The following is a 24528-nucleotide window of genomic DNA, read 5'->3' on the forward strand; positions in this document are numbered from 1 at the left end:
AACTTTGTATTTGGAGTCCTTAGGTACACAATTACAAAGCTTGTACTGGGTGCAAGTACTCAAAAACCCTTAAAATGTTTTAAATTCAATGTTGCAAATATCAGGCCTTACATAGTCAGTAATAGTCTTAAATCTGACTTGAAGAGATCTTAATTTCAACATAAAACATTTGATCTGATCATGTATCCATGATCCATGATCAGATCTAGAAATCCTACAGTATCTATAATACTTACAGTACCTGTGAAGTTCAATGGAAAAACATATTGGGTCGATTTATTACAACACCACCTAAAGATCACTTATTAAACTTCATAGACCCATCTCGTGAATATTCCTAATACTGTGTTCATACCTAAAAGCTCCCTCTGCACTCACTCACAAACACAGGATTTACCTTTACAATAACCTAATATGCTGATTTGTGTAAGAAAAAGATGATTTGTCCCAAAAAAGTGTCTTAAATTTAGTTGAAATCGGTCTTAAAAAGGTCTTAAAAGCACGATATTTAACCCTCTGGAACCTGTAAAGTCACATGTGGACTCGTGCAATGGAGCTTCTTCACAGCAGCAATTTTGACATGAAGTAGCAGGTAAACACAGGTGTTGCTCATGATATTAATGAAGGTTTTGTTGCATTTAGGTCCAGCAGAGCCAGGGTTGTTCATGCTGGCTCACTGGAAAGACTCTAGCATGCTTACATGGAGCAAAACCTTCATGAATGTCATTTCCACCCTGAGTGAAGTTTCCATCCTGGGGAACTTCAGCTTGTCGGTGTTACTGTGTCTGACCTTCTCTGGCGTCGACTCCGGTTAAAAATGCATGAAGAAACGGCTGAGTGTCCGTCTAGACTGCAGTTTGCTCTTTCTTCAGTATATCATGCTAGGCTTTATTTTGTAAAAATGAGGGACTGCGCGCGATGAGATGTTTGGATCACACTCTCCCTCCTAACGAACCACGCCTTTCATTTCCACCTGCATTTCATCTCGCTGGATGAAACTCAAGAAATGAGAGCTTCAGGGTTAAAATAAAATAAAATAAACCCCAGAGAGAGTGCACCTCAATTTATCCAGGTAGAGCATACACATTTTTCAGAAACACCTTGTTCAACACCAAATCAGTCAGACTCACAGCCTCAGTTTGCTGCTGGTGGCTCTCGACCGCTGAAGCTGATTTAACTACCTCTTTTTGCAAGTAATAACTAAATTTAACTGGCAACCAGCAGTGTTTCTTTCTCTGGTGACATCCTTTCATGCGCTGACAAAAAAGAAAGCCTCAGAATAACATCACTAAGTTTAAGGCCTTAAAGGAATATTCCAATATTTTTGGGCAAAATCCCCTTTTTCCGACTTATCCAGACTGAGACAAGATGTTCGATACCATGTTCACCTCTGTACGTCCAGTGGTTCGGTTCTTATGGGTAGCATTTCCTGTTAGCTTAGCATAATGACTTGAAGTCTATGGGTGTCATTAGCCTAGCCTTGGTGTGTCAAAGGAAAAATTAACCTTACAGCAACTCTGAAGCTGTCTTATTTACCCAGTGGATCATGTGGAGCTGAAATTATCATCCTTTTTCTATAGTTACAATTTATAATTTCGGAACTATCATTTGCTTTATGTTCAAGAAACAGTCTGCCTTCTGTAAGATGCTCGAATATACTGTGGAGAGTTTCTTTATGATGCGACCAAGGTTCTTGGTGTTGACGAAAATAAAAATTATATGTGAAAAAAACCCACTTTTGCCTACTGAAATAAAATGAAAAACAAGGCTTTACAAAAAAAAAAGATAAGTAACTGAAACTGTATTGTGAGTTTCCTAAACTAAACAAAATAATAGATGGGTACAATAAATGTCTTGTCATTTTATTTCATACCTCAGCCTTGTTTTTTTGGGGTGAACATGAAATTTATCCTCTAATTTCTTTTTAGCTGTGGCAGTTTTTCCCAGCAGATGGATAATAAGTAAGACCTTTTTCAATCTCGCCCCTGACAAATACCCCATATTACAAAAAAAAGACACTAAAACCAACACTGAAAGTAATAACTAGCTAATAACTAACTAAACTAAAACTAAGCATTCTCAAAAAATTAAAACTTGCACACTGAAAAATCAAATTAAAACTTAACTGACTTTGAGAACAAAAAGTCAAATTGAATGAAAAATATAAACTAATGAAAAATGCAAAACCGTAATAACCTCTGATGAGACAAAATAAAATAAAATAATCATTGATAATTCTGAAAGCTGGGAGGGGTGTTAACAACGGTCAACAGATTCTGGTAAAGAGGAAAAATTATTTCGTTTTTAATCGAAGTTTATGGTGTGTGCGCTAGTTTGTCATATTACAAAGGTTTGACTTATTTTTTTAATGGATGTGACAAAGGATGGAATGTGATATGGTGACAGTGGATTTATTATAAGGGAGTGTAGATTTGACATGATTACAATGTAACTATTTATAATTTACCTAGAAGAAAAGAAATGTGACAAGATTCCCAAACCACGCATTTTCTGGTGGGTTACTGTGTCAGAGGAGGAGAATAATTGCTGTCTTATTTTCTTTAAAAATCATTCTGGAGATAAGGGAGAGAATAAAACATGGGAAAATGAAGTTGTTAATCAGCAGTTATACTGTGTATATCACATTAGTCATCAGGTAAATCCAAGCAAATGAAGGCCAAACATGCCTAGTGCATGCCTCTGAACCTGTAAAACAATCAGCCGCCATTATAAATTACACCCAGAGTCAAAGATCAAACCGTTAATCAGCTGATTAAGCAACGAGTTTAAATTATTCTGGTGAATGAATTTATGAATAAAGGCACACACAGACAGATGCTGTGATTGATGGTGTGGCGTAGACCCACGGCTGCAGGGTTTCAGCACGTCCGGAAAAAACTAACATTACATTACTGTCGGTTTAAAATACAGGAACTGAGGGCTTGAGGTTTTCCAATTTCTCCAATGTCTCCATGTTATGCAGATTTTTTTAAAATTTTAAAATTTTAAAATTTCAAGCTCTGACGTGGAAATTTAGTACATCCTTAATTCCACAGTGACAAGTAACCTGTCTAATGTAATTTAATCTAAGCTTCTCTGTGTGCAGACTGGACTCCACTGTCAATGTTTTTAGACTCCAAACAGAAACTGTGGCGGGTTTGGTTTGCGGATTTACACATTTAAGAAACTTTATAAAAGATGTAAAATAAGATTAGTAGGGAAATGTGAGGTAGGATCGCCTAAAAACCTAAAAAAAAAAAAAAAAAAAAAAAAAAAGGTTCTTGAAATTTGGCATTCTGTAGGCAGCATGTCATTGGAAATAAGTATACACAATTTATATGTGTCATACCAATAAATTAAAAAAGAATATAAATATAGCATAGCACTTTGACAACAATGCATTCCATTAATACCCGTCTGTTAACCCTATAAAGCCATTTGTATCATATATGATACACGTTATCAATTCACACATTCCATTTTCAGTTTAAACAATACTTGACCAAAATACTGTTGAATACCTTTGAACACTTCCCCTGTTCACCCTGGACCATACCATTGGCACTTCAAGTACATATCATATATCATACACCAGAAAGGTCGTGTAATAACATATTTTTTGAATTTTTTTTTTCTTTTTACATTTTGTTATAGGACTAAATAAAGGGTTCAATTTCAAAAAATTGGAATTTTCTGCCAATTCTTTCATAGGTCAGGCTTTATAGGGTTAAAGAAATATAATGAATCAAGTCATAGTCATAAGACACTCACAATATACACAGCCACACATGTACACACACATCAGGAACACACACTCTGGGGTGTATACACACTTATGATATAGCTTGTATTGTCCATAAGACAACAGATAAAAGACAGTAAACACAAAAAAAATTGAGAAAAGGAAAAATTCATAATAATAGGCCTATAGATTTGGAAAGTATTGATAAATCAGCAGTTCATATGGAAAATGTTGATTGATTAGGTGATTTCAGTGATTTCAGGGCTTTTTTTAAACTGCCGTGGAGACAAACTCAAGAAATGAAAAGGCAGCGACTCCCATATTTTGGACGCTCGGTAAAATTTACTAAACTGAGACAGGGGAACTACAACGAGACGAGCTACATGTGGAGTAATTATGAAGTTGATAATTATATGTGATCAGCAACAGCAACTGTGCTGGTCAGCTAGTGGTGTGTGTGTGGAGCTGCTGGAGCGTGAAGCCGGTGGAGCTCAACCTGCTTTCTCTGGATGAATAAACGTTTAAAGAAAAGAAAAAAGTGAATATTTGTTAAGCTGTACATGTGGCTTGTGTGTGCAGGGCTCAGCTGATTCCTATACTAGCAGACCATCGGACTCAGATGTCTCTCTGGAGGAGGAGCGGGAGGTCCAGGGCCAGGTCCAGGGCCAGAGCCCGAGCCAGAGTCAGGCACCAGGACAAAGCCGGCAGGAGAGGGAGCAGCAGGCTGCCATACAGCTGGAGAGAGCCAAGGTAGGCGCCCTGCGGGACCTCACTGCCTAAAGCCCCGCCAGCCGTTTATTGAGCCCCTAAAAAATCATCTCTGCTCATCAATAATACATATTTAGAAGTTTTACATGAAAAAAACAACCATTTGTACTGTAAACCAACTTAAAGCACACATTTTTATTTATTATTGTTGTCTTATGTTGTGTGTACTTTTAATCTTTTAATCTTGTGAACTGCAAATTACAATGACAATAAACTTCCTTATGTCCATATGTTCTTAAGGGTAACTCTAAACCTTGCCCACATTAAAAATGAAAAGAAAAAAGAAAAAAAAAGTCATAAACTAGTCCCCCGCTCATTAAATCACACCCAGACCACACAAACCAAATCTAAATGTGTTGTTTTCACCTTAATATAAAAACCTGCCGTCTCCATACAAGGATAATCAATTCATACAGTTTTATGAGGCGAGTTGTATATCCCGTGTTGGTAGAATAAGACTTCACACACAAGAAGGGCTCATGGATATTTGGGTGGGGTGTCGCCCTCCACCTTCCCTTTGACTTGAAGTGTCTCTTCTGCCTGCAGACTAAAGCTGTGGCGTTTGCAGTGAAGACCAACGTCAGCTACTGTGGAGCGCTGGATGAAGATGTGCCAGTGCCAGCCACAGCCATCTCCTTCGATGCCAAGGATTTCCTTCACATAAAAGAGGTACAAGTGTGCATTATAACACTCACATATAGGTATAATACTGTTATTTAGGCATTTAGGACATTTGGGGCTGAACGACATGGAAAGAAAAATCACACTGTCATTAATTTTACAGATACCGCGATTGTGATATGACTAACTTTTAGTTGGAATTATAATCTTTGCATTAAAATTTTCATCTTCACTGATAAAGCTATTAAAATGATGATGATGTTGTGGCCATATCAGCCAATTGCAATGGGATGTCTTTTTTTTTTTAACAATGAAACAGCTGCAAACATCAGTGTGAGCCATTTAAAATCAATCGAGTCAAACCAAGTGAGGAAAGATAAGCCTCATACTCAGTTAAAGGTGCACTACGCAAAATTACAAAGGTCATCAGCGCCCCGGCTCACTGATAAATTACATGATAAATTACATTACTGATAAATTGCATCTTGCTTAAACCAACCGGCAGCAATTTCACATCACCAAGAGTTAGGTTTACCTTTAAAAGCCTCTGTGATGGTTAGTATATTCAAAATAAATACCTCTCTGTTAAACTCACACTGCTTGGTTGCTGCGGCCCTTTGACATACACACACTGCAAGCCTTACGCAGCTACCGGGCTGCTTTCTATGAGCAGTTTAAAAGGGACGTGGCTGTGTGACTCACCTCCTTCCATAGCATGTGTCTCATGGGCCTAAGTGGTAGTGGATAACACCTATTTATAGCACGAGCGTTTTCTTTATGACAAGCGAGAACGGAGCGGAAAGGAAGAGATTAAACAAATAAGTGGATCAGAGTTTGAGTGGGTGTCGTGTCGCCTCTTTGACAAATCAAAACGCTGTGGCGCACGGGAAGCGATGTGTGTCGTGTTCCCACTTTGAGATAAATAGACGAATAACTGGGCAGCGACCAAGAGCTGTGAGTCCCATTGCAGTTGAATGTTGTGCCACCTGCTTTGTGGTTGTACTTGGTAAATTAGCAGCCACCTCAGTTAGTTTTGGTTTAAGAATCAGCTCAAAGTGCTGGCTTTCACATCGGGAGTTTCTAGTCAATGCGGTGTTAAAAAAAATAAAGATTTAAGCATTTTAAGTGTGTTAGTATGATGACTTTGAATCATTATGCGCATGCTGCAACATATCGGTCACATGATGGCTTACACAACATGCAGAGGCGGCATCACATTTGTAATTGGTTGCAAATTTGCTTCACAAAAGTCATGATAATCCTATGGGAGTATACCAGTCAGCCAATCAGTTGTATCCAGTTAACTCCTTATCTTATATCAGATTCCTCTAAGACCTGCTCCTGCTTAAAGGCAGAATGAGTAGGATTTTCCGTAAACAGTGTATAGACTCACTTCTGAGCCACTAGTAGTGTGTGTTGTGTGTGTGTGTGTGTGTGTGCAGAGACCCTGCCCTCTGCTTGGGTTTTCTTGTTTTGCTGAGTTGAGGCTCTCCTGGGCTTGAAAAGCTTGAAAATCACACATGTGAACTGCGGAAAAAAGGAAATGTAGTGAGGCTACATAGAGAGGTGCAGTTTTTTTTCCTAGGTCGGTGAGAGAATCTTTTACATTTTGGACGATCATTTCATTCCGTCGCCATCTTAGGAAATGAAAACTTGCTGCCGGTGCTTAGCCTAGGCAGGGAGGGAGGGGTCACACGTTGAATGTTGTGTTTATAACTATTGAAACCATCTGAATGCATGACACTTATTTTTTCTGAATTACAGTTTGCTGATTTTAAACTCGAGTTTCAGCTGCTTCCGTGTGTAAAAATCAAACTCGGTTCAAAGAGTGAAAATAAAAATAAAAAAGCGTGCTTGTACGATGACATGAACGTCATAAAATGTCACAAGAAAGGGTGTAAAAGCCAATTTAATATGGTTTTCCACAATTAACAGTTTGTTTACAAGGCTGTACCTTTACTGTTCTGACGCAGTAAACCCGATCATGTCGTATTCCAAGAAGTGCTAAAATTCAAAATCTCCAGCTGTCTTGTTTTTTTTTTTGTTGAAGTTCTGATGAAGCCTCTCTCTCTCTCTCTTTTCCCGGTTCTGGATCTTCAGAAGTTCAACAATGACTGGTGGATCGGCCGGTTAGTGAAGGAGGGCTGTGAGATCGGCTTCATCCCCAGCCCTCTGAAGCTGGAGAACATCCGGCTCCAGCAAGAGCAAAAGAGAGGACGAGTCCAAGGGTAAGACACAGAGGAACAAAAAAAAAAAAAAACCAAAACACTCCAATCGGTAGAATCTCAGCTATATAGAAATAATAATAAAGCCTGAACGCTGTATTCGGCCTTTCAAGCAGAGTTGGACAGTCTGATCTTTGTCTTTTGTGGCTTGTAATAATAAATTTAAACAAATTCTTCCAATTATGGACAAAAGGAAGCATTTATGAAAATTTTTGGCTTCAGACTCCTCAGTGTGAACACATTTTCTGGGCAAATTTGTTTTTTAATTCTTCATTTTACCAGCCTCCTCTGCACGACCAAAGCATATGCCAGTCAGTTGTGCTGATTGGTGGAAAGGCCTCTCTGTTAATGCTTCCCGGTTAATTGCTTCCCGGTTAATTGCCTTTCGTTTTCCATTTCTGTGCTGACTTCAGCCGGGCAGCTTTTCAAAAGGAGCTGTTTTGGCGACTTGGCTTGCTTCGCGCGTTGCAGGAAACCTCACGACTGATCAAATGGCCTCTGAATACACCAATTACCTCAGCGCCCTTTTAGTGCTGCATCACCGCAGTTTAAACTTGATGCGCCCCCGAAACTTGTGAAACTTGTAGGCAGCAGGTATTTCTATATTTTGATGCTCCTTAGTTGGCAACCAGCTATTTCTGGAAACTCTTTTCTTGGCTGTTTTCTGCGCCTGTGCCCAAACTGTCTGTCAACATTTCATTTTTACATCGTTGATGCAGAACACAATGTGCAGGCTTTATTATTTTTATTTATTTATTTATTTATTTGGTAGCCTGGTTCAGTCAGTGCCTGCCCAAACCCGTCCTGACCAGACCTGGGTCAGGTTGACACGGTGGCCTAAACACTGTTTAATGAGACAGGATGGACTTTAATAAACAGGAACTCGTTGACAAGAGGCAGATTTAATGAGGTGAATGTTTTCTGGTTGCAGCACGATTGCAGTATGCATACATTTTTAGACTGACCAGTTGGTTCCATTGTGCCAGGTCACATCTACCTCTGTGTGTGTGTGTGTGTGTGTGTGTGTGTGTGTGTATGTGTGTGTGTGTGTGGTGTATTGGTACACTTTGACCCAGGTCAGCTCTTGCCTCACCTCATGTGGCCTTACTCTCGTCTAACTGCTCATATGAAAAGTACCAAAGAGTTGTGCCTTCAGCCGCTGAGCTGCCCCGTCTACCTAATAAGTCTTGAAGTTCCTGTCATCCAGGGTTTGTGCCTTACATGTTATTTCCTCAAGCCCTGCGCGGAGCTGACCTCCAACTGTAATGCTAATTGCACTTGAGTGTCTCACTTTAGTCGTTTAACTCCCAGAAACCGCGGTCTGTGTTGGCCGAGCCTCTGAGACAAGGAGAGCGAGTCTAACCCCATTTCCAGAACTACGTTTGCACCGTAACAGCAAAAGTCTGGCCCGTAATCCAATGTGAGCTGCGCTGCCTCCCAGATATGCTGGAAAAAGTCGGAAATTTGACATCCTACTAGGGGAAAAAAATGTGAACAAATGGTCCTGCAAGTTGGAAATCCAAGTTTCTGATGTCAAGTTAACATGTGGCACAAAGTATAGATGCTACAGAGTATTACTTAAACGACAAAATACCCCTTTTTTCTGATTTACGCAGACTGAGACATGATGTTCGATACCATTTTCACCACTGTGCGTCCGGTGGTTTGGTTCCTATGTGTAGCATTTTGTGTTAGCTTAGCATAAAGACTTAAAATCTATGGGAGTCATTAGCGTAGCTCCGTCAAAATGAGAAAATAAACCTTACAGCAACTCTGAAGCTGTCTCATTTACACAACTTACCATGCCTATTTGAAATTCACGCCATTTCCATAACATTAACCGTTGCATGTGGGGCAGGGTTTTATACTGGGCAGTGAAAATCTCATTGGCTCCATGTTTGTCCCCTTGTTTTCCTGAGCTGGAACGTGTCACGGGCGTAATTATGACCTTCCAGCTGCAAATCTCAGACTTCCGACGCTGCTTGGAATGCAGCATAACATCTGACCTTTTCATTGCATGCTGCTGCCATCACTTCTGGGCTCTTGTGGGCTTTGAAATCACATTTTGTCCTCCCGTGTAAAACCACAGATAGGTCTGTACATGTGGATGGCAGATAATTTTCTAGCAACGCTACCAGTTTCAACACAAAGTTAGCATTTCTTGCCCCTTAACAGTGGTTTGAAAGTGGAGACAAACACCTAGCTTTTGCTCACTGACGATCTCGAGGTATATTTTTGTTGGTAATCCTTTGGTTCACATGACAGGAGAATCATAAGAACGGACATTTGGAAGCATTCATCTATTATTATCTTTATTTGTGAGTTCAAAATCAGTTGTGCAAAAACCACATTGGGTATTGGTTGTGTTTTTTAAGCAGATAATTTTGCTTTATTGTTGACACTGGTGGATTTTTACTGCCATGTTTTCCAAATCAGAATCAGAATCAGAGATATTTTATTGATCCCTGAGGGGAAACTGGGCTGAATATTTTCTTTTAACCCAACATGGCGTGACGTTTTTTTTTTTTTTTTTTTTCTTTACTTTTTCCAGCTTAGCCCCTCTTTGTTGTTTTTGTCATTTACGTCCCTCAAAAGTAAAGTGTTTGCAGAGCCTTTTGAGCCAGACCAAGTTGTGCACCCTGGCTCTGAGTTGTAAGCCCCGAATACAGTTTTATCCATTTTTAATCTTTTTTGTTTTACCCTGCCATTTTCCACATTAATGCCGTGGTGTGTTTCTGTCTTTCCTTATCCCCTCTTGTCTTTTCCAGTAAGTCTGGAGGGAACTCTTCTTCCAGTGTAGAGGATGAGGTGTCTGCCTCTATCCGACCCCTCATATCCTCAGCAGGTGAGAGCACCAGACAGGGGGGGAGAGGGCCGCTTCACTAGCCAATCGCTAGCTTAGAGCCAAGCCTCCTCAACCACCGCCATCGTTAGAAAGAGAGCGAGACATGCTTTAAAGCCTTCCCGTGTCTCTCGAATATAGAGCATAAGTTGATCAATCGCTGCGTAGAATGATTGTGGCTCCTTTAGCGTTGTTGGTACATTTTCCCATGATCCTCCTCTTCCTCCAGTTGAGGACTGCAGGCGCTCTGAGACTGGGGCTTACCACAGTGTGAACCCAACGACAAGACTATGAACCCCCCCTGAACTGCACTCATGTGACTTTGTGAATATGACCATAGGACCATAGAAGTATCTTTTCATGTGAATGATAATGTGCCTAGATCATTTGTGCATATCATGCCGGTTGTGTCCTTCATAGGTTTCATTTGCTAAGACTGAAAAATGAAAATTGAAGCATGTTGCAATGTTTCTGAGATATTCTGCTGACGTTTCCCCCAATGCCGCTCACTGACGACTGTCCTCTCTCCCCTCCTACAGGAAAGCAGAAACAGAAAGTGGTAAGTTGGTGACGGTAATACCCAGTCATTTCCCATCCACAAGACTCTTGTTGCTGCCATCACAAAACGAGACATGTTGAATAATATTGTTTCCCATTAATTTTCCCCATCAGAAATTTCAGCCATGATGTTTTCACAGAGCAAGGACTGTATGTTGTTACTGTAGAAGCCATCAGCCGGGCTAATTTCAATTTTAGGTCGCACTCTTTTGGACTTCGTTTGGATTCTTACCTAGTTTGTGGTATTTGCTCCTCCATCCGCCAAGTTTGGTCAATTAACTCCCTCCCCGATGCAAGAACGAGAGTGTACTAGTCCAAAATGAATGAAATAGAGATAATTCAGAAAACGAAACCACTTTGAGTGGTGATGCAAAGCTGCAAAAATGGTTTCAAGTATCCACAGCAACACATTTGGTTTGGTTTCACTTTGACCGATCCGCTCAGCCAGCTGGTTTCTGAAATAGCGAAACTATTTCCAGTCACAGGTTCAGATTTCGGAAGGGTGTTTGGAAGTTAATGTTTTCCTAAAAAGTTAGGATCAGGTATTTTAGTATTTGTGTTTTGTTGGGTTTAGGCTGAGTTTTGGTTAAAGTTTAGAGTAAGCTTATGGTTTGGGCCTGATTTGGCCTCTGAATCTGTAATTTTTGTGCTTTAGCTGGTAGTTCGGTTTGGTTTCGAGCTTTAAAACTGTTTTCTGAAATGTCTGTGTGGAAGTGAATAGAAAATTTACTTCTGGAGCCAGCAGCACTGAAAAGGGAGAAGGCAGCTTTCAGCATTTTAGAGCGAACAATAGGAGGCATTACTCTGTTCTCACTGGACCTGCAGCTTCTGGATTATTTTGAATTTTTGAGAGGTGTAGTCAGGATTATCAGAGTGTTTCCTCAAAGAGGGTAGTTTACAGAAATATAGCAGGAATGTACTGCTTATTAATTGCGTTTGATGGTCGCTCTAAGACTTGAAAAACAGCATAAACAGGGAAGGAAGAACTTGTTTTTTTTACATTATGGAAGCATCCTAACACAGTTATTGAGGATCGTAGAAAAGTAAAGGAATTAACTTCAGAAGGAACTTTGAAAGAAACTTTTTAGTATTCTTTAGCTTTAGTAGTTTTACCAGTTAAGCGCGGTACAGTATTGTGATATTTGTTGTAATTAATATTCCAGGATAAAACTGTTGTACCACATCGACATGGCCAACCATCTCCACTCATGCTTTGTAGCAACAGATAAAACAGCACCTACGTGATAATTTAATAATTGGTCAAAATGTAATAAAATGCAATGCAGTAATTACCAGTTTATATAATTATGTGTTATAATAGGGAAAAACAGAATGATCTTTCTCACAATGTATTTTTTACTGTTTCATTTTTTCGTAGTTTAGCGTGACAATTTATTACATTTATTATATGATCTGACTGTTATTACATTATATTATTTGCTGCATGCCTCAACATGGCAACATAACAATTTCCCATTGAACAGCTGATCTCCGTCGGTCCATGTTTGGTGTATTTTTTATGTTTAAAGAAATTCCTCCTGTGCTGCTGAAAATTTGCTTCGTTCCTCAGCTTGGCACCTCTCCCTTTTGAAATTGCTATTTTAAAACTTTAGAATAAATAGATTCAGTATAAGTATAAGTAAGTATTTTAGATATTTTTGATCTCTAATTATCCAATGTTTTGATCTATGATCATCTCTAATAATAAAGATTTTTGAAAGCAGCATCATAGCAGAAACCAAAACTGGCTCCGACATAATCTATGGGATGAATTCTGCACTGATAATGGTCGCTTATTCCACACAGAATATTATTATTATTATAAATTAAACAAATACTAGAATAATAGAATAAGTAAGAGAAAAGACTAATAATAGAATAGTAGAAACAAACATAGCTTCTCAGGTGAAAGTTCGGATATGCATTGATTTGAAGAAGCACAATTTTGGTCAGCCAGGAACTGCTTTTTATTGACAAATCTATATAATCTGTGTTTTATTTATTTATTTTTATTTTACCACTATTTTATGCTTAAATATTTGATTCATAAATATTCTTCATGAATTATGTTACTACATATCTTGGAAACTTGGATTTAAGATTCTAAATTGTAATAAATTCTATTCCACAAAGGCTAATCTAATCTAATTTAATCTAATCTAATCTGCTTCAGTCTCATTGTGACTAATTGTATAGTAATGGCATATAAATATTTAATAACTCAGCTGGGCTCAACTCAACTTTATTTATACGGCACATTCCACGTTACAAGGTTAAAAGAACTAAGAAATAACTTAAAATAAAAATAAAGACAATAAACAACAATAAAAAATATGCTACACTAAAAAATTTGAATAATAAAAGCCATAATAAATTAATTTAAATATATATAATAAATATGAAAAGCAGTGATTAAACTAGTCTTGGTTTCATAAGGGAGAGAAACAAAGCTAACTTTCAGTGGCTGTAGAGGAATCCTTTAATCGAAGCGTTGTTGGGATATTGTTTTGTTGTTTGTTTGTTTGTTTGTTGTTGTCGTGGGCGAGTCGCCTGCTGCTGACCGAGTGTGTTCTTGTGCGCAGACGGAGCACATCCCCCCATACGACGTGGTTCCCTCCATGAGGCCCGTGGTGCTGGTGGGACCCTCCCTCAAGGGTTACGAGGTCAGATTACATAATCTGTCAGTGATAAACATCGCAGATTATTTCATGAAATGGTTCAAACATGTTAAACCGTACTGATGCAGGGCCAGCGGGTGACACCAACGCTCCATATTAATCCCAGTTATTCTCATTAGAAAGTCTCTTTTATTGTTTTTTTTTTTGTTTGTTTGTTTAATTTGTATATTTTATTTTTACATATTTTATGTATTTTTCATTTTGTTTTTTGTGCTTTTATTTATTTATTTATTTTTTGCATATTTTTTAATGTATTTTTTGTTCCATATTTGATTTTGTTTTTGTGGTTTTATTGTTTTTTTTTATATATATACATATTTTTACCCATTTTATTTTTTTGTATCTTTATTGTTTGTAATTTTCATGTACTTATTTTTAATGTTTTCATACATGGTTGTTTTTATATGTATTATAATTAGATTGAGCTTGAAAAAGAGAGCTTGTTCTCACAGAAGTCATAAGATATGAACGTAAAAGCAGCTTGTTCAGATGTTCTCAATGAATTCCTAATAAAACTGAATTACTTTGCCTTTGCTTTCCCTCTGTCGCCCAAAATGTACATTATTCAAGTGTGCAGTCTTCATAAAATGAGCGTAAAAAAACAGAAAAATATTCCTAGAGCTGGACACACACACAGGGCATAAACACTGACATTAAAGCAGGTTTATCACACTGTGTGCTGCAGGCTTTTGGGTGTTTATTAACTCCTTCTCCCGTCCCACCAGGTGACAGACATGATGCAGAAAGCGCTGTTCGACTTCCTCAAACACAGATTTGATGGCAGGTAAGACAGTTTAGAGGAGACTAGAGATCAGTTTCTATTTATTTGTTTGTTTGCTTGTTTGTTGGATATGTCAGTGGAGAATGATGCATCTCATCGCTACACTTCTACATTTTCAAAACTACATTTAACAGCCTCACTTTTAATCACAGTTTAATCAGAGTTTAAAAAGTTGTATCTTTTTGTCTTCCTCTCTCCATTTTGCAGGATATCTATCACGCGAGTCACAGCAGACATATCACTAGCCAAGAGGTCTGTTCTCAACAATCCCAGTAAGAGAGCCATCATCGAAAGATCCAACACCCGGTCCAGCCTCGGTAAGAGACTCCACAGTCTGCAGGGCTCAGTCCATCCTCAGGTGGTGTCGTAACTGAGACCCAACTTGTATGATCCATCTTAAATATCATATTGTGTGATATCTGAAAATGTTCACAGTTTTTGTGTAAGACTGTGCTGTGTCTCGTCTCAACAGCCGAGGTGCAAAGTGAGATCGAGAGGATCTTTGAGCTGGCGCGCTCGCTCCAGCTGGTGGTCCTGGACGCCGACACCATCAACCACCCGGCCCAGCTCCTCAAGACCTCCCTCGCCCCCATTATCGTCCATGTTAAAGTCTCCTCGCCAAAGGTATGCTGGGAGGATAAGGGACATGCAAGCTAGGACAGAGGGCATCTTAAAGCAATAAGATGAACCCACCAAGGAAGATCAGTAGCAGTTCGAGTAGTAGTTTGACTGAAATTGGCTTTTGAAGACCAGTATTGATTTACTTTTTGAAACTGAAGTGTGAATAGCTGATATTTTCATTCCTAAAATTCAAAATATTCAGTGTAGCCTCCAGAAGTTTATTCTTATTAACACAGAAATCCTCTGAAACACCATTTAGGCCATGCAACACTTCAGCTTCAAACTTAAACTTCAGTCAACAGCAGTTTTTTTTCCCCAAGAGGGAATGCCTCTCAGAATAGAAACTGCAGCAGGCTTCTTCTGTCATCTTAACATCTTAACAACTCGTGAATATGAACAACTCTCTTCCAAATCTCCAATAAAAAAAAAAAAAAAAATGGGTGATTATCACGGGATAAGTCCGAAATTGGTGATTTTTAACAGACAGTGGCATCGAACAAGGAGTAAAAATTGAGTTTTGGGGCCCATTATTGGAGCATCCATGTGGCGACACTTTTTAATTTTGGGTCCCTGCATATGAAATAATGCTTTTGAGTCTCAGTTTTTCTGATTTATGGTTGAAGGAAAAGAGTTGTTCATATTCACAAAATGACTCGAGTGATGTTCCCTTTCGATTAATTTAATTTCTGCCCCGTTGAATTGAATTGAATTGAATCAGTGCTTGTGGAAGCACAGCAGTCATTACATTACATTTCACTGACGGTCATTTCTCCTCCTACCACAAAAACTCCCATAATCCTCAGCAGGGATGCCAGGACGGCCTAGTTGGTTTAGTGGGGTACACGGACTCGTCAGCTGATGTACAAACAGGTGTGAAGCTGTTTGAAAAGGGCATTTTCATATGATCTCCACTGCCAGTATCCCACAGAACTGCTCATTTGATTGAAACAAACCACATGAACACCTGTTTATGTTGACGATTCCCTCACATTGAAGGTAATGATCTCTAAACTAGGTTGGCCTTCTCCCCTCACTTGTGTAGCGGCCCCAGCAGCAGCACAATATTGTCTCAAAAAAAAAAAAACAAAAAAAAACGGCATGAAGTTTTGCACCACGGCACCTGTGCATGGAACAGAGTGTGTCTGCGGCACTGTTGGTGTTTTTTCTTTCTCTCAATGCACTCCTGTTGTTATTTAGTCAACCAGGAAAGTTAACTGAGAGCTGATTCTGTGACACCGAGCATCCAAGTGCTACGTTCATTTCAACTCGGAGCTCAATAAAAACTAGGCTTCTGAAAAAAAAGAAAAAGAAATGAATGAATCAAATTCAGGAACCACAAGTTGGAAATTTCGGCATCATTTCAGAGCTCTGGTTTCTCTGATTTCAGTTTGAGAGCACACAAAAAGGTTATGTTCAGTCAAATCAATCAAAGAGTCTTTATTTAGCGTATAAAAGCAAATAGTACTGCATGCACTTTTACTATTGACCCTGGAGGGAAATGCTGAGTTTTTGCTTCTTGTCGGCATCCACTTCTCTTGAACTGATACTATGAATGCAGTGCTATGCAGGTTGGAAATCAACATGTCAGAAATTTTGAGCTCCGAGCTGAAAATAACGCAGCACAGTCCCAAACTGAGGAATGTTACTGTGCCTTACAGTGAAAGGAAATTGGGGTGCACAATCAAAAAAATCCAAAAGGGAAAAAAAAAATCCAAGGCATACTTCCTTACCAAAGTGGCTGATGCATGGCACGATTAAAAACAAATCAACTTATTTTCGCACACAGGTGTTCTTCAGGGCGGCATACAGAGATGTGATGGATAAAAAACTGATTGCACCTCCATGGAGAACAGCCACTTGTACCCAGTTTTATCACATAAACAAACACAGACTAAACAGATTATATTAACATAAAAATCACAACAAGCCCCGGTACCCATTTTTTGAGGGTATTAAATGACTCTTTTCTTGTTTTTTGCTTTTATTTAAATTGGAAAGTAGATCTGGCAGGTAGCATCTGCAGGAAACCTCCAGATAGTAACACTGCGCCGTGAAGAAATACCTTTTTAGTGCTATTACAATTTACAAATTGCAAAAAATGGGTACCGGAACTTGTTACTTTTCTTTCTTTCTCTCCGAATGTTCATTTTAGCTTTTATAGAGGCTTTTTATCTTTTGCACATGAGGGAGTATGCCTTGTGTTTTTTTTCCTTGTGGGCATATTATGTTTTCAAAAGTTTGATGGAACGAGTGCATTAAAGGCTCTCGATCAGACCTCTCTCTGCCTGGGACGGTGCCCCACCCATCAGGTGAGCAGGAGGCCACCAGGTGCCCTAAAACAAGTGCATCTAAAGCCGTGATTGTTAAATTCCCATGTGCAAGGAGCATCGTTTAAGTTGCCGCCCTGTAATCCAGGTTCTGCAGAGGCTGGTCAAGTCCAGAGGGAAGTCCCAGAGTAAACACCTGAATGTCCAGCTTGTGGCAGCTGACAAACTGGCCCAGTGTCCGCCGGTGAGTGGCCGTCTTCCTTTCATTTTTATTTTTATTCATCCAAGAAGGTACACCATGTCTTCCTCGAGGGAGTCCAGCACAGTTAGTTTCACATAAAAAACAATTCCACATGATAAAACACACCACACAGAAATGCAACACAAGGGAAATAGTTAAGGAAGAGAGGCATATGGATATCCAAACACAGTCCACCTCAGGTCAAGGAAATATTAAAAAAAAACTTTCATATACTGAGAGCCTTAGACTGCAGTGCAGCCAAAGGGAAATAAAGCGGCGATATAAGGTGATTCAGCATCATCACATGACGTCATTCTGTGAACGGCGCTATTTGGGTGAATTTAGTCAAATCATAGAAATTCAATGGGTGGAACTGATGTGGGCCTTTGTTTCATGGCAAATCAGAGTATTTCCTGGTGGTTCACGTTGTCAAGGCAACAGCCGAAGCATTCACTGATGTCACCGTGTCAGCAGAAGAGTTTGTTTGAGAAACTTAATTGAAACTTCCATGGTGACAACAACGAAGGGAGAAGTTAAAGTTAACGCACAAAATTAATTAAAATCATCGACGTGCTGATAAAGTTCTTCAGAAATGACTGGAAGCTAATGCATGGCCTGTTTTAGGTTAACGTTAAGATTAGCAGATTAGATGTTCATCCTAATTTGCTGCGTTGTTGGAAGCAAAGTTATTGAATAGTGTTCTGGCAGGTAAGACTCAGCTCCTCCCAAAACCAACTTTGTTTGTTTGTTTGTTTGTTTGTTCATTTTAAATCAAAATCAAGAGACACAAAATTACTTTCGCAATTCTTTGATTCATTTTCTTGTTGAAACAGAACATGTTGCCGTTCTCCCGTCGTGAATAAAAACTCCTCTGCCGACGCGGTGACATCAGTCGAATGTGCACAACTGTCGTCATGGCAACATGAACCACCCGGGAATACTTTTGATTGGCCCACACCGGTTTCCAGCTATTCAGTTTCTACGAGTTAAATGTGTTTAGAATAAATGCTGGAATTAAGTTTGTAACCTAAATTTTTCTATGCAGCAAATTACAGAGTCAGAATCAGATTCATGTTTATTTAAATAATTGAGTAAATGCAAATGTTTTTGTCTTGGTGATGCTGAAGCACACAGTCCATTTTACTCCACATGTCAGCATTCAATATTTCACAACAGTTCTGAGAGTGATGAGAAACCTTCTGCACACGTTTCCTCCATCTGGACTTTGGATCATGTGAACAGATAAAACCACACATATCCATTGTACATGTCAGCTGAATATATTTGTTAAGACAAACCGTTTTTTTACAGTGCACGTCTGTACACCTTGAGACACTTTTCTGTGTGTATTTATGAGCTGCTAATGTGAACACAATGCACATTTTGCACATCATGTGTGTAAGCTGTAAATGTGCAAGTATGTTTTCTTCATATTCCCATCATCTTTCTCATATGTGCATATTAGATATATCCGCTCATTGTGTCACGTCATTTCATGCCGGCTGTGTTTCATTTCGATGTTTCCATGAACATGTTGTACATGTTAAGATTGGTTTTCATTTGTCTCAGTGTCTTTGACTGCTGTCATTTTGCACACCTTCATAATGCTGTTGTTTTTTTATGCTCTTCACTTGTATGTTTCCAGGTATTATTTGATGATACAGTGGAATTGTCATTAGCATTATGTTCACTATGCCACCATTTGCTCAGTTTGTATTTATATAATAATCAGCAACTTCATTGTCATTATTGGTCATCAGAAACAACATTGCCAAAGCGGTTTACAAAATGTCAGCTTTCAAAAAACAAATATTCACAAAATTATATGTTATGAAATCATATGACATATAGTAGCGCATAATTATCGATAACATTATCTCAGTAAACTAGGGCTGGCCCCAAATATCAGATATTATTTATTATAAGTTATTATTTAAATGTAAATCAGTAGTAATTGTCATGTGCTAAATCATCTGAAACATGCAGTACTTATAAGTATTTTGAGTATATTTCATTTATTTTGAAGCTCTCAGCAAGCATCATGTGCTGCGTGTGCTAAATGAACACAGGCTAATGTTGCTTCTAGACTACAAGCTTGCAGTTTTCTCAAATTACAAGCAGGGGCAAAGCTAAATGGATTCAAAATAAATCACATGTATTGGAAAAAACATCATTTACAACGTGACGTTTCACTGCAAGGTTTTTATGGGACAATAAATTATAGCAGACTTATGAATATTTGTGAATAAAACTCAGTGATTATCTAGTTATTAAGAAAGAGTATATGGGACAGCCCTAGTCATTATACAAAATTTAGTATATCCTTTTTTTTTTTTCTTGTGCTGTATCCGATTCCTTTGCTGCTGCGATGACCCAGTTTCTGCATGGGGATCATTTAACTTTCACCTCATCTTATTAGCTTTATCTTATCTTACTCCTATCCATCCATCCATCTGCTGCTAACAGGAGATGTTTGACATCATCCTGGACGAGAACCAGCTGGAGGATGCCTGTGAGCATCTAGCTGAGTACCTTGAGGCCTACTGGAAAGCCACCCACACCTCGCTGGCCACGCCTCTCAACCCTCTGCTGGGACGCAACCTGGGCCCCACCGCCCTCACTCCGTACCCGACCACCATCTCCGGACTGCAGGTACGATGGTTGTCGGCGTTTCTTAATGTCAGTGGGAGATACAGATGGTACCTGAGAGAGCAAACACCTATGATTACAATATTGCTGTTTTATGCAGTGGTTTGCTGGCTGAGCTTTTATTGTGAAAGGTTCCACAATCCATCACTGATCATTTGTTCTCTGTAATGGATCTGAAGTACAAAACTCAAAAATACACTTAAGTAAAAGTAAAATTACTGACTTCAGAAAGTAAATGAATAAATGTAATTAGTTACTTCCACCTCTGGATACTGGAGAGAAACCATTATCTTGCTCGCAACAAAAAAACAAGGGAGACATGACGGAGTTGTTCCATTTGTGGTAAAAAGCTTTAAACATAAATAAACCCTGAAACAGACAGGTGGTGATGCACAGGGAGAAGAAACCATTTCGCTGCTCAGTCTGCGGTAAAAGTTTTATACAGTTGCAGCGTGTAGAAGTGCAGAGAAATAAGACTTAAAAAAAAAAAAAAAAAAGGTACAAGCACACAAAAACCTGCTCAGTTACAGTAATATGAGTAAGTTAGTAAATTAGTTACTTCCACTTCTGGTTTTATGTTCTCTGATTTGGGCAATTTCTAGACAATTAAATCATAGTCAAATGTTATTTTGCTTGGGACTCTTTGAAACCCCCTTTAAAATGCTTGAAACCCCTTCATAGACCCCTGGATCTATTTTTTTCTCTTTTAGAAATCAGTAAACTGCCAAACTTAAGAGCCTTAGTTCAAACAGTTTGGGTGTATCACTCACAATAAGTTCCTATACAGAAATATGAAGAGACAGCATAATGTCTCCTGGGCAAATAGGGTGAATTTACATCAAATTTACATTTCTGTTAGAGACATCAAAATCTTACCATAGCCTCAAGTGTGTGATATCGTGTCTTTTTTTTTTTTTTTTTTTTTTTTTTTTAAGTTTGTTGAGTTATGAGGTGTGCCACCAGATTTACCTGTGGTCTCGGGGTGTGTTCTTATGATTAGCAGAGCCAAAGAATGAGACAGAGCAACCACATGGGAGACCACTCCACCCCCAACGAGCGACGCAACCTGATGACATCGGACGAGAATTACCACAACGAGCGAGCGCACAAAGGACGCAACCGCATGTCATCCGGCTCGCAGCACAGCCGAGAGCAGCAGGACCCCTACCAGGACTACCAGGACCCCTATCAGGATGCCTACAAGCCACACCGTAACCGCAGTTCACCGGGCAGCTACAGCCATGACTCCCGGCACCGGCTCTGAGCCCGTTTCCGCCGTTAACCCCGGGGGCCTCGGCCGGCCCAGTCTCCACCCCGCTGCAACGGAGCCAAGACGGTCCCAAATTGTGCCATTTCTTTGTTTCTGTTATTTGTTTTGTCTTCCTGTTTTCTTCCCCCCTCTCTATCAAATCAAAGTCCCCACAAAATCACATTCAGGTATATTTCGTTTGTGAAGCTGCCAGGGCAACCTCCGTCAATCGACAGTCGTGATTCGTCCGCTTGAGAAAGAGGTGCAGAATGCCAATGTGTAACTACGATAAAATCAAATGCTCCTGTGTTTCCGGGACCTTTCGGGTTCGTGTGCACTACCAACAGATTGTGCAGATTGTGCAGATTGTTGGCGAGCTAAACACGGAAGGACAGGTTGAGACAGTAGTTGGTGCGCAGGCTTCAAAGTGCCTGGGACAAACCACCGGGTCGGAGGGAAGCCCATTGCACAGACGCTGCTGCAGGCTGCTGGTGTTCCTGACCCCCGTCCTCTGAGCCCTGTGTCATTCCGGTCACCATTTAGCTGTTTGCATGCCGAGGGGAGTATCAACGTCTTCTCCGTCCACTCCATGGAAAGTTTTGTACCTGCTGTCCCGGACTCTCTGCGATTAGCTGTCGATACGGAGGTCCATTTTAAGAAACAACAACAATGACAAAAAAAAAACAACAAAAAAAAAACGACATCAACAGATTGTTTGAAGGGTAGCGGTAGGGTGGATGGGGGGGGTGTGTGCGCAGATGACCATGTTCGGGCTGCTGGTTTTTGCCATGTGAAAGTCACCTTGGAGACGGCCAGCTTTTCTGTAGCGTAGCGTTAGGATTTTATTTGGGGCGTCGACCCTCACCGTCATAAGCTGAACAGACTCTGATGATGCCGGGATCTTAGCAACACGTGTAGGAGATGGCAATACTGCTTCTGTTCTAATCAGCTAGCACTTAGAGAAGTTAAAGAAGGCAATAGCTGTAAAGGTAGTGTGTCAGATAGGATAGGGATAGTGAGATACAATAGCGAAACAATACTTGACAGGCCATTTTTTTGATGTGGACTTAGACTGGCATAGAGGGAAAAAAAATGCTGCTGCGAGAGGCGATATAGCAAAGCTGGGATATTCTGACTGACGTTGTAATATGAGTTTACTCGGATTAGACCCTATAAGAGCTTCTCCTGCCGAAGCTGCTGATTGTTCTGCATTTAAAAGCATTCAAAAGTCTCCTAGAGATGATAAAAGAAACATGTATAGATGTTGGTGACCGCGTCAGCAACACTAGGCGGTTCCCTTCCTCGTTTGATTGGTTCATCACCATGTAACTGACTTCCAGTGTTGTTGTTTTTTTTAATTATAATTATTATTATTATTATTTTCTAACGAGATTAAAACATCAGGAGCGTGTGGCCGCAGGATCACTGTGCATCATGTTCACTCTCTGTGTAGCTGGCATGTTGTCCCGACTGCAGAGCATGTTCCCTTCAATCGTAAAAATAGAACCCTAGTGTAATCAACTTGATGTTTTTAGGATAATATAGGGCACATGTTTCTCCAAAAAAAAAAAAAAAAGAAAAAAGAAAAAAAGATGGCCCAAATTGCAGATGAATGATGACCGAGGTTTTGAAACAATACGACAAAGTGGCTTACAGAAGCTGTATGGGTTTATGCCATCCAGAGGCTAAATTTGAGTTTCAGTGGAATGCATGACACAAAAAGAAGAGCCATTACTATGATTATTTTTTTTTCTTATTAATTCAGAAAGTAGCTGCGGTTACATGGACAATATCTCCTCAACCAGATTTAAATCATTCTGGTTAGAGATTTGGTTTACAGGGATGCTAAATAAAGATGTGTGTTTACATGCCCCAAAGCTTTTAATCAGAATAGAACTTCCAACAGCTGGGAAGCGTCTAAACTGCCAGAAATATAAATATAATCCAGCATGAGACATGTGGCGCCCCCATCAGGTCGTCCAGCAGACTGTAGAAATGAAACTTGGCTGGCTGGTTTGGACTTCTCCAGCAGGTTTTTGATTTGCTGGATGGTTCTGCAGATTCTGGCTTTGTTCGTCTTTTCAGACATCTGGCAAAAATAAAAATAACTTGTGGTTTTCCAGCATTTTTCGACCACGGAGGCGTTCATCAATCCTTAAAGTTATCAGCCACAGACAAGTTGTGTTTCTGTCCCGCCTTGAAACTCATCACATCACCTGATGTCCCCCCATGTGAGACAAACATTAGACAGATAGATAGATAGATAGATTTACTTTATTGATTTCAAACTGGGATATTCCCATTTGCAGAAAAAGTAGGTTTATTCCAACCACAGAGAAACCATCAGATTAAGAGTTTACATGGTTATTAGACACTTATTAGACACATTCTGAATGAGGTGGCATTTTTATTCTGATTGGGCTTTTATTCTGATTATCAGTGGGATATCAGGGTCCATGTAAGCGCAGCTAGTCTTGAGTTAATAGTCCGATCTGTCGCCCCAGCTTTGCTTCTTCTTGGCATTTTAGCATCCATGGGTAGAATGCGGTTTGGCACTGCAGGACGATAAAAAAGAAAAAAAAAAAAAAGGTCCAGTTGAGTTAAACGTGGATGAAGGGTTCATTTCCTCAACATGGTGCTTCGACCGGGGCGTCTCCACGGGAAGAAATACGAGAAACCAACAAAATTTGTGTCTTCTAAATCATGTGTTTCTCTGCTGGTCCAAGCAAATGCACTTAATAAATGACGCAGAGGTTAATTCATAGCCCGGGAACTTTCTGGAGAAACTCTGGACGTTGTGGTTTGAGGCATGAAAGTGGGTCACGAGGCTACTTTCATTCGCTGCGGTCCCGTTAAATCCTCCAGAGGGAAAGAAACACATTTATTTTGGGGGGAACGGTAAAAAATTTCAGCACAACAGAGAATCAGAGTAATAAGAGGGATTTGTTCTCTGGTATCAAACGTACAATGTGAATCAAAGTGCACTGTGGGAGAACGTGTTCTTGGGCATGTTTAGGTGAGCGCCGAGGTTTCCTGCTCTTGCATTTAGATACCTGTCTTCTGGTTTAAAAAAAAAAAAAAAGAAAAGAAAAATAAAATTTAAAAAAAGAGGACGTACTGTAGTGACTGCTGTAGCACCAGATGAAGTTGGTGCCTTACAAAACAATGAATGAACCTCGAATAAACAAAAACACTCAGCAAATAAATAGTGGCTCAAACAAACAAAACGATTCATTCCCGTAAATATTTGATGAGCTTCAAATTCAGTTACTTTGGAGTTTGTTTG

The 24528-nt window shown here is 39.6% G+C and overlaps 1 protein-coding gene across 5 annotated transcripts in view; it reads left to right on the forward strand.

Moving 5' to 3' along the window:
- LOC115373075 (voltage-dependent L-type calcium channel subunit beta-4-like) overlaps positions 1–23891 on the forward strand; it is a 32895-nt gene extending 9004 nt beyond the window's left edge. For 2 of the 5 annotated variants that reach the window (XM_030071354.1, XM_030071336.1), the window contains 12 exons: positions 4322–4492; positions 5057–5179; positions 7232–7359; positions 10125–10201; positions 10738–10757; positions 13339–13419; positions 14160–14218; positions 14423–14532; positions 14688–14839; positions 17252–17347; positions 19811–19996; positions 20994–23891. In XM_030071354.1, coding sequence (XP_029927214.1) covers positions 4322–4492; positions 5057–5179; positions 7232–7359; positions 10125–10201; positions 10738–10757; positions 13339–13419; positions 14160–14218; positions 14423–14532; positions 14688–14839; positions 17252–17347; positions 19811–19996; positions 20994–21257 — 1467 coding nt within the window. In that variant the 3' untranslated portion in view covers positions 21258–23891. The remainder of the gene's footprint in view (positions 1–4321; positions 4493–5056; positions 5180–7231; positions 7360–10124; positions 10202–10737; positions 10758–13338; positions 13420–14159; positions 14219–14422; positions 14533–14687; positions 14840–17251; positions 17348–19810; positions 19997–20993) is intronic. The other 3 variants (XM_030071321.1, XM_030071344.1, XM_030071327.1) reach the window with 2 other exon arrangements.
- The last annotated feature ends 637 nt before the right edge of the window (positions 23892–24528 follow it).

This window comes from Myripristis murdjan, chromosome 2, assembly GCF_902150065.1.
Source record: "Myripristis murdjan chromosome 2, fMyrMur1.1, whole genome shotgun sequence".
NCBI classification, from domain to species: domain Eukaryota; kingdom Metazoa; phylum Chordata; class Actinopteri; order Holocentriformes; family Holocentridae; genus Myripristis; species Myripristis murdjan.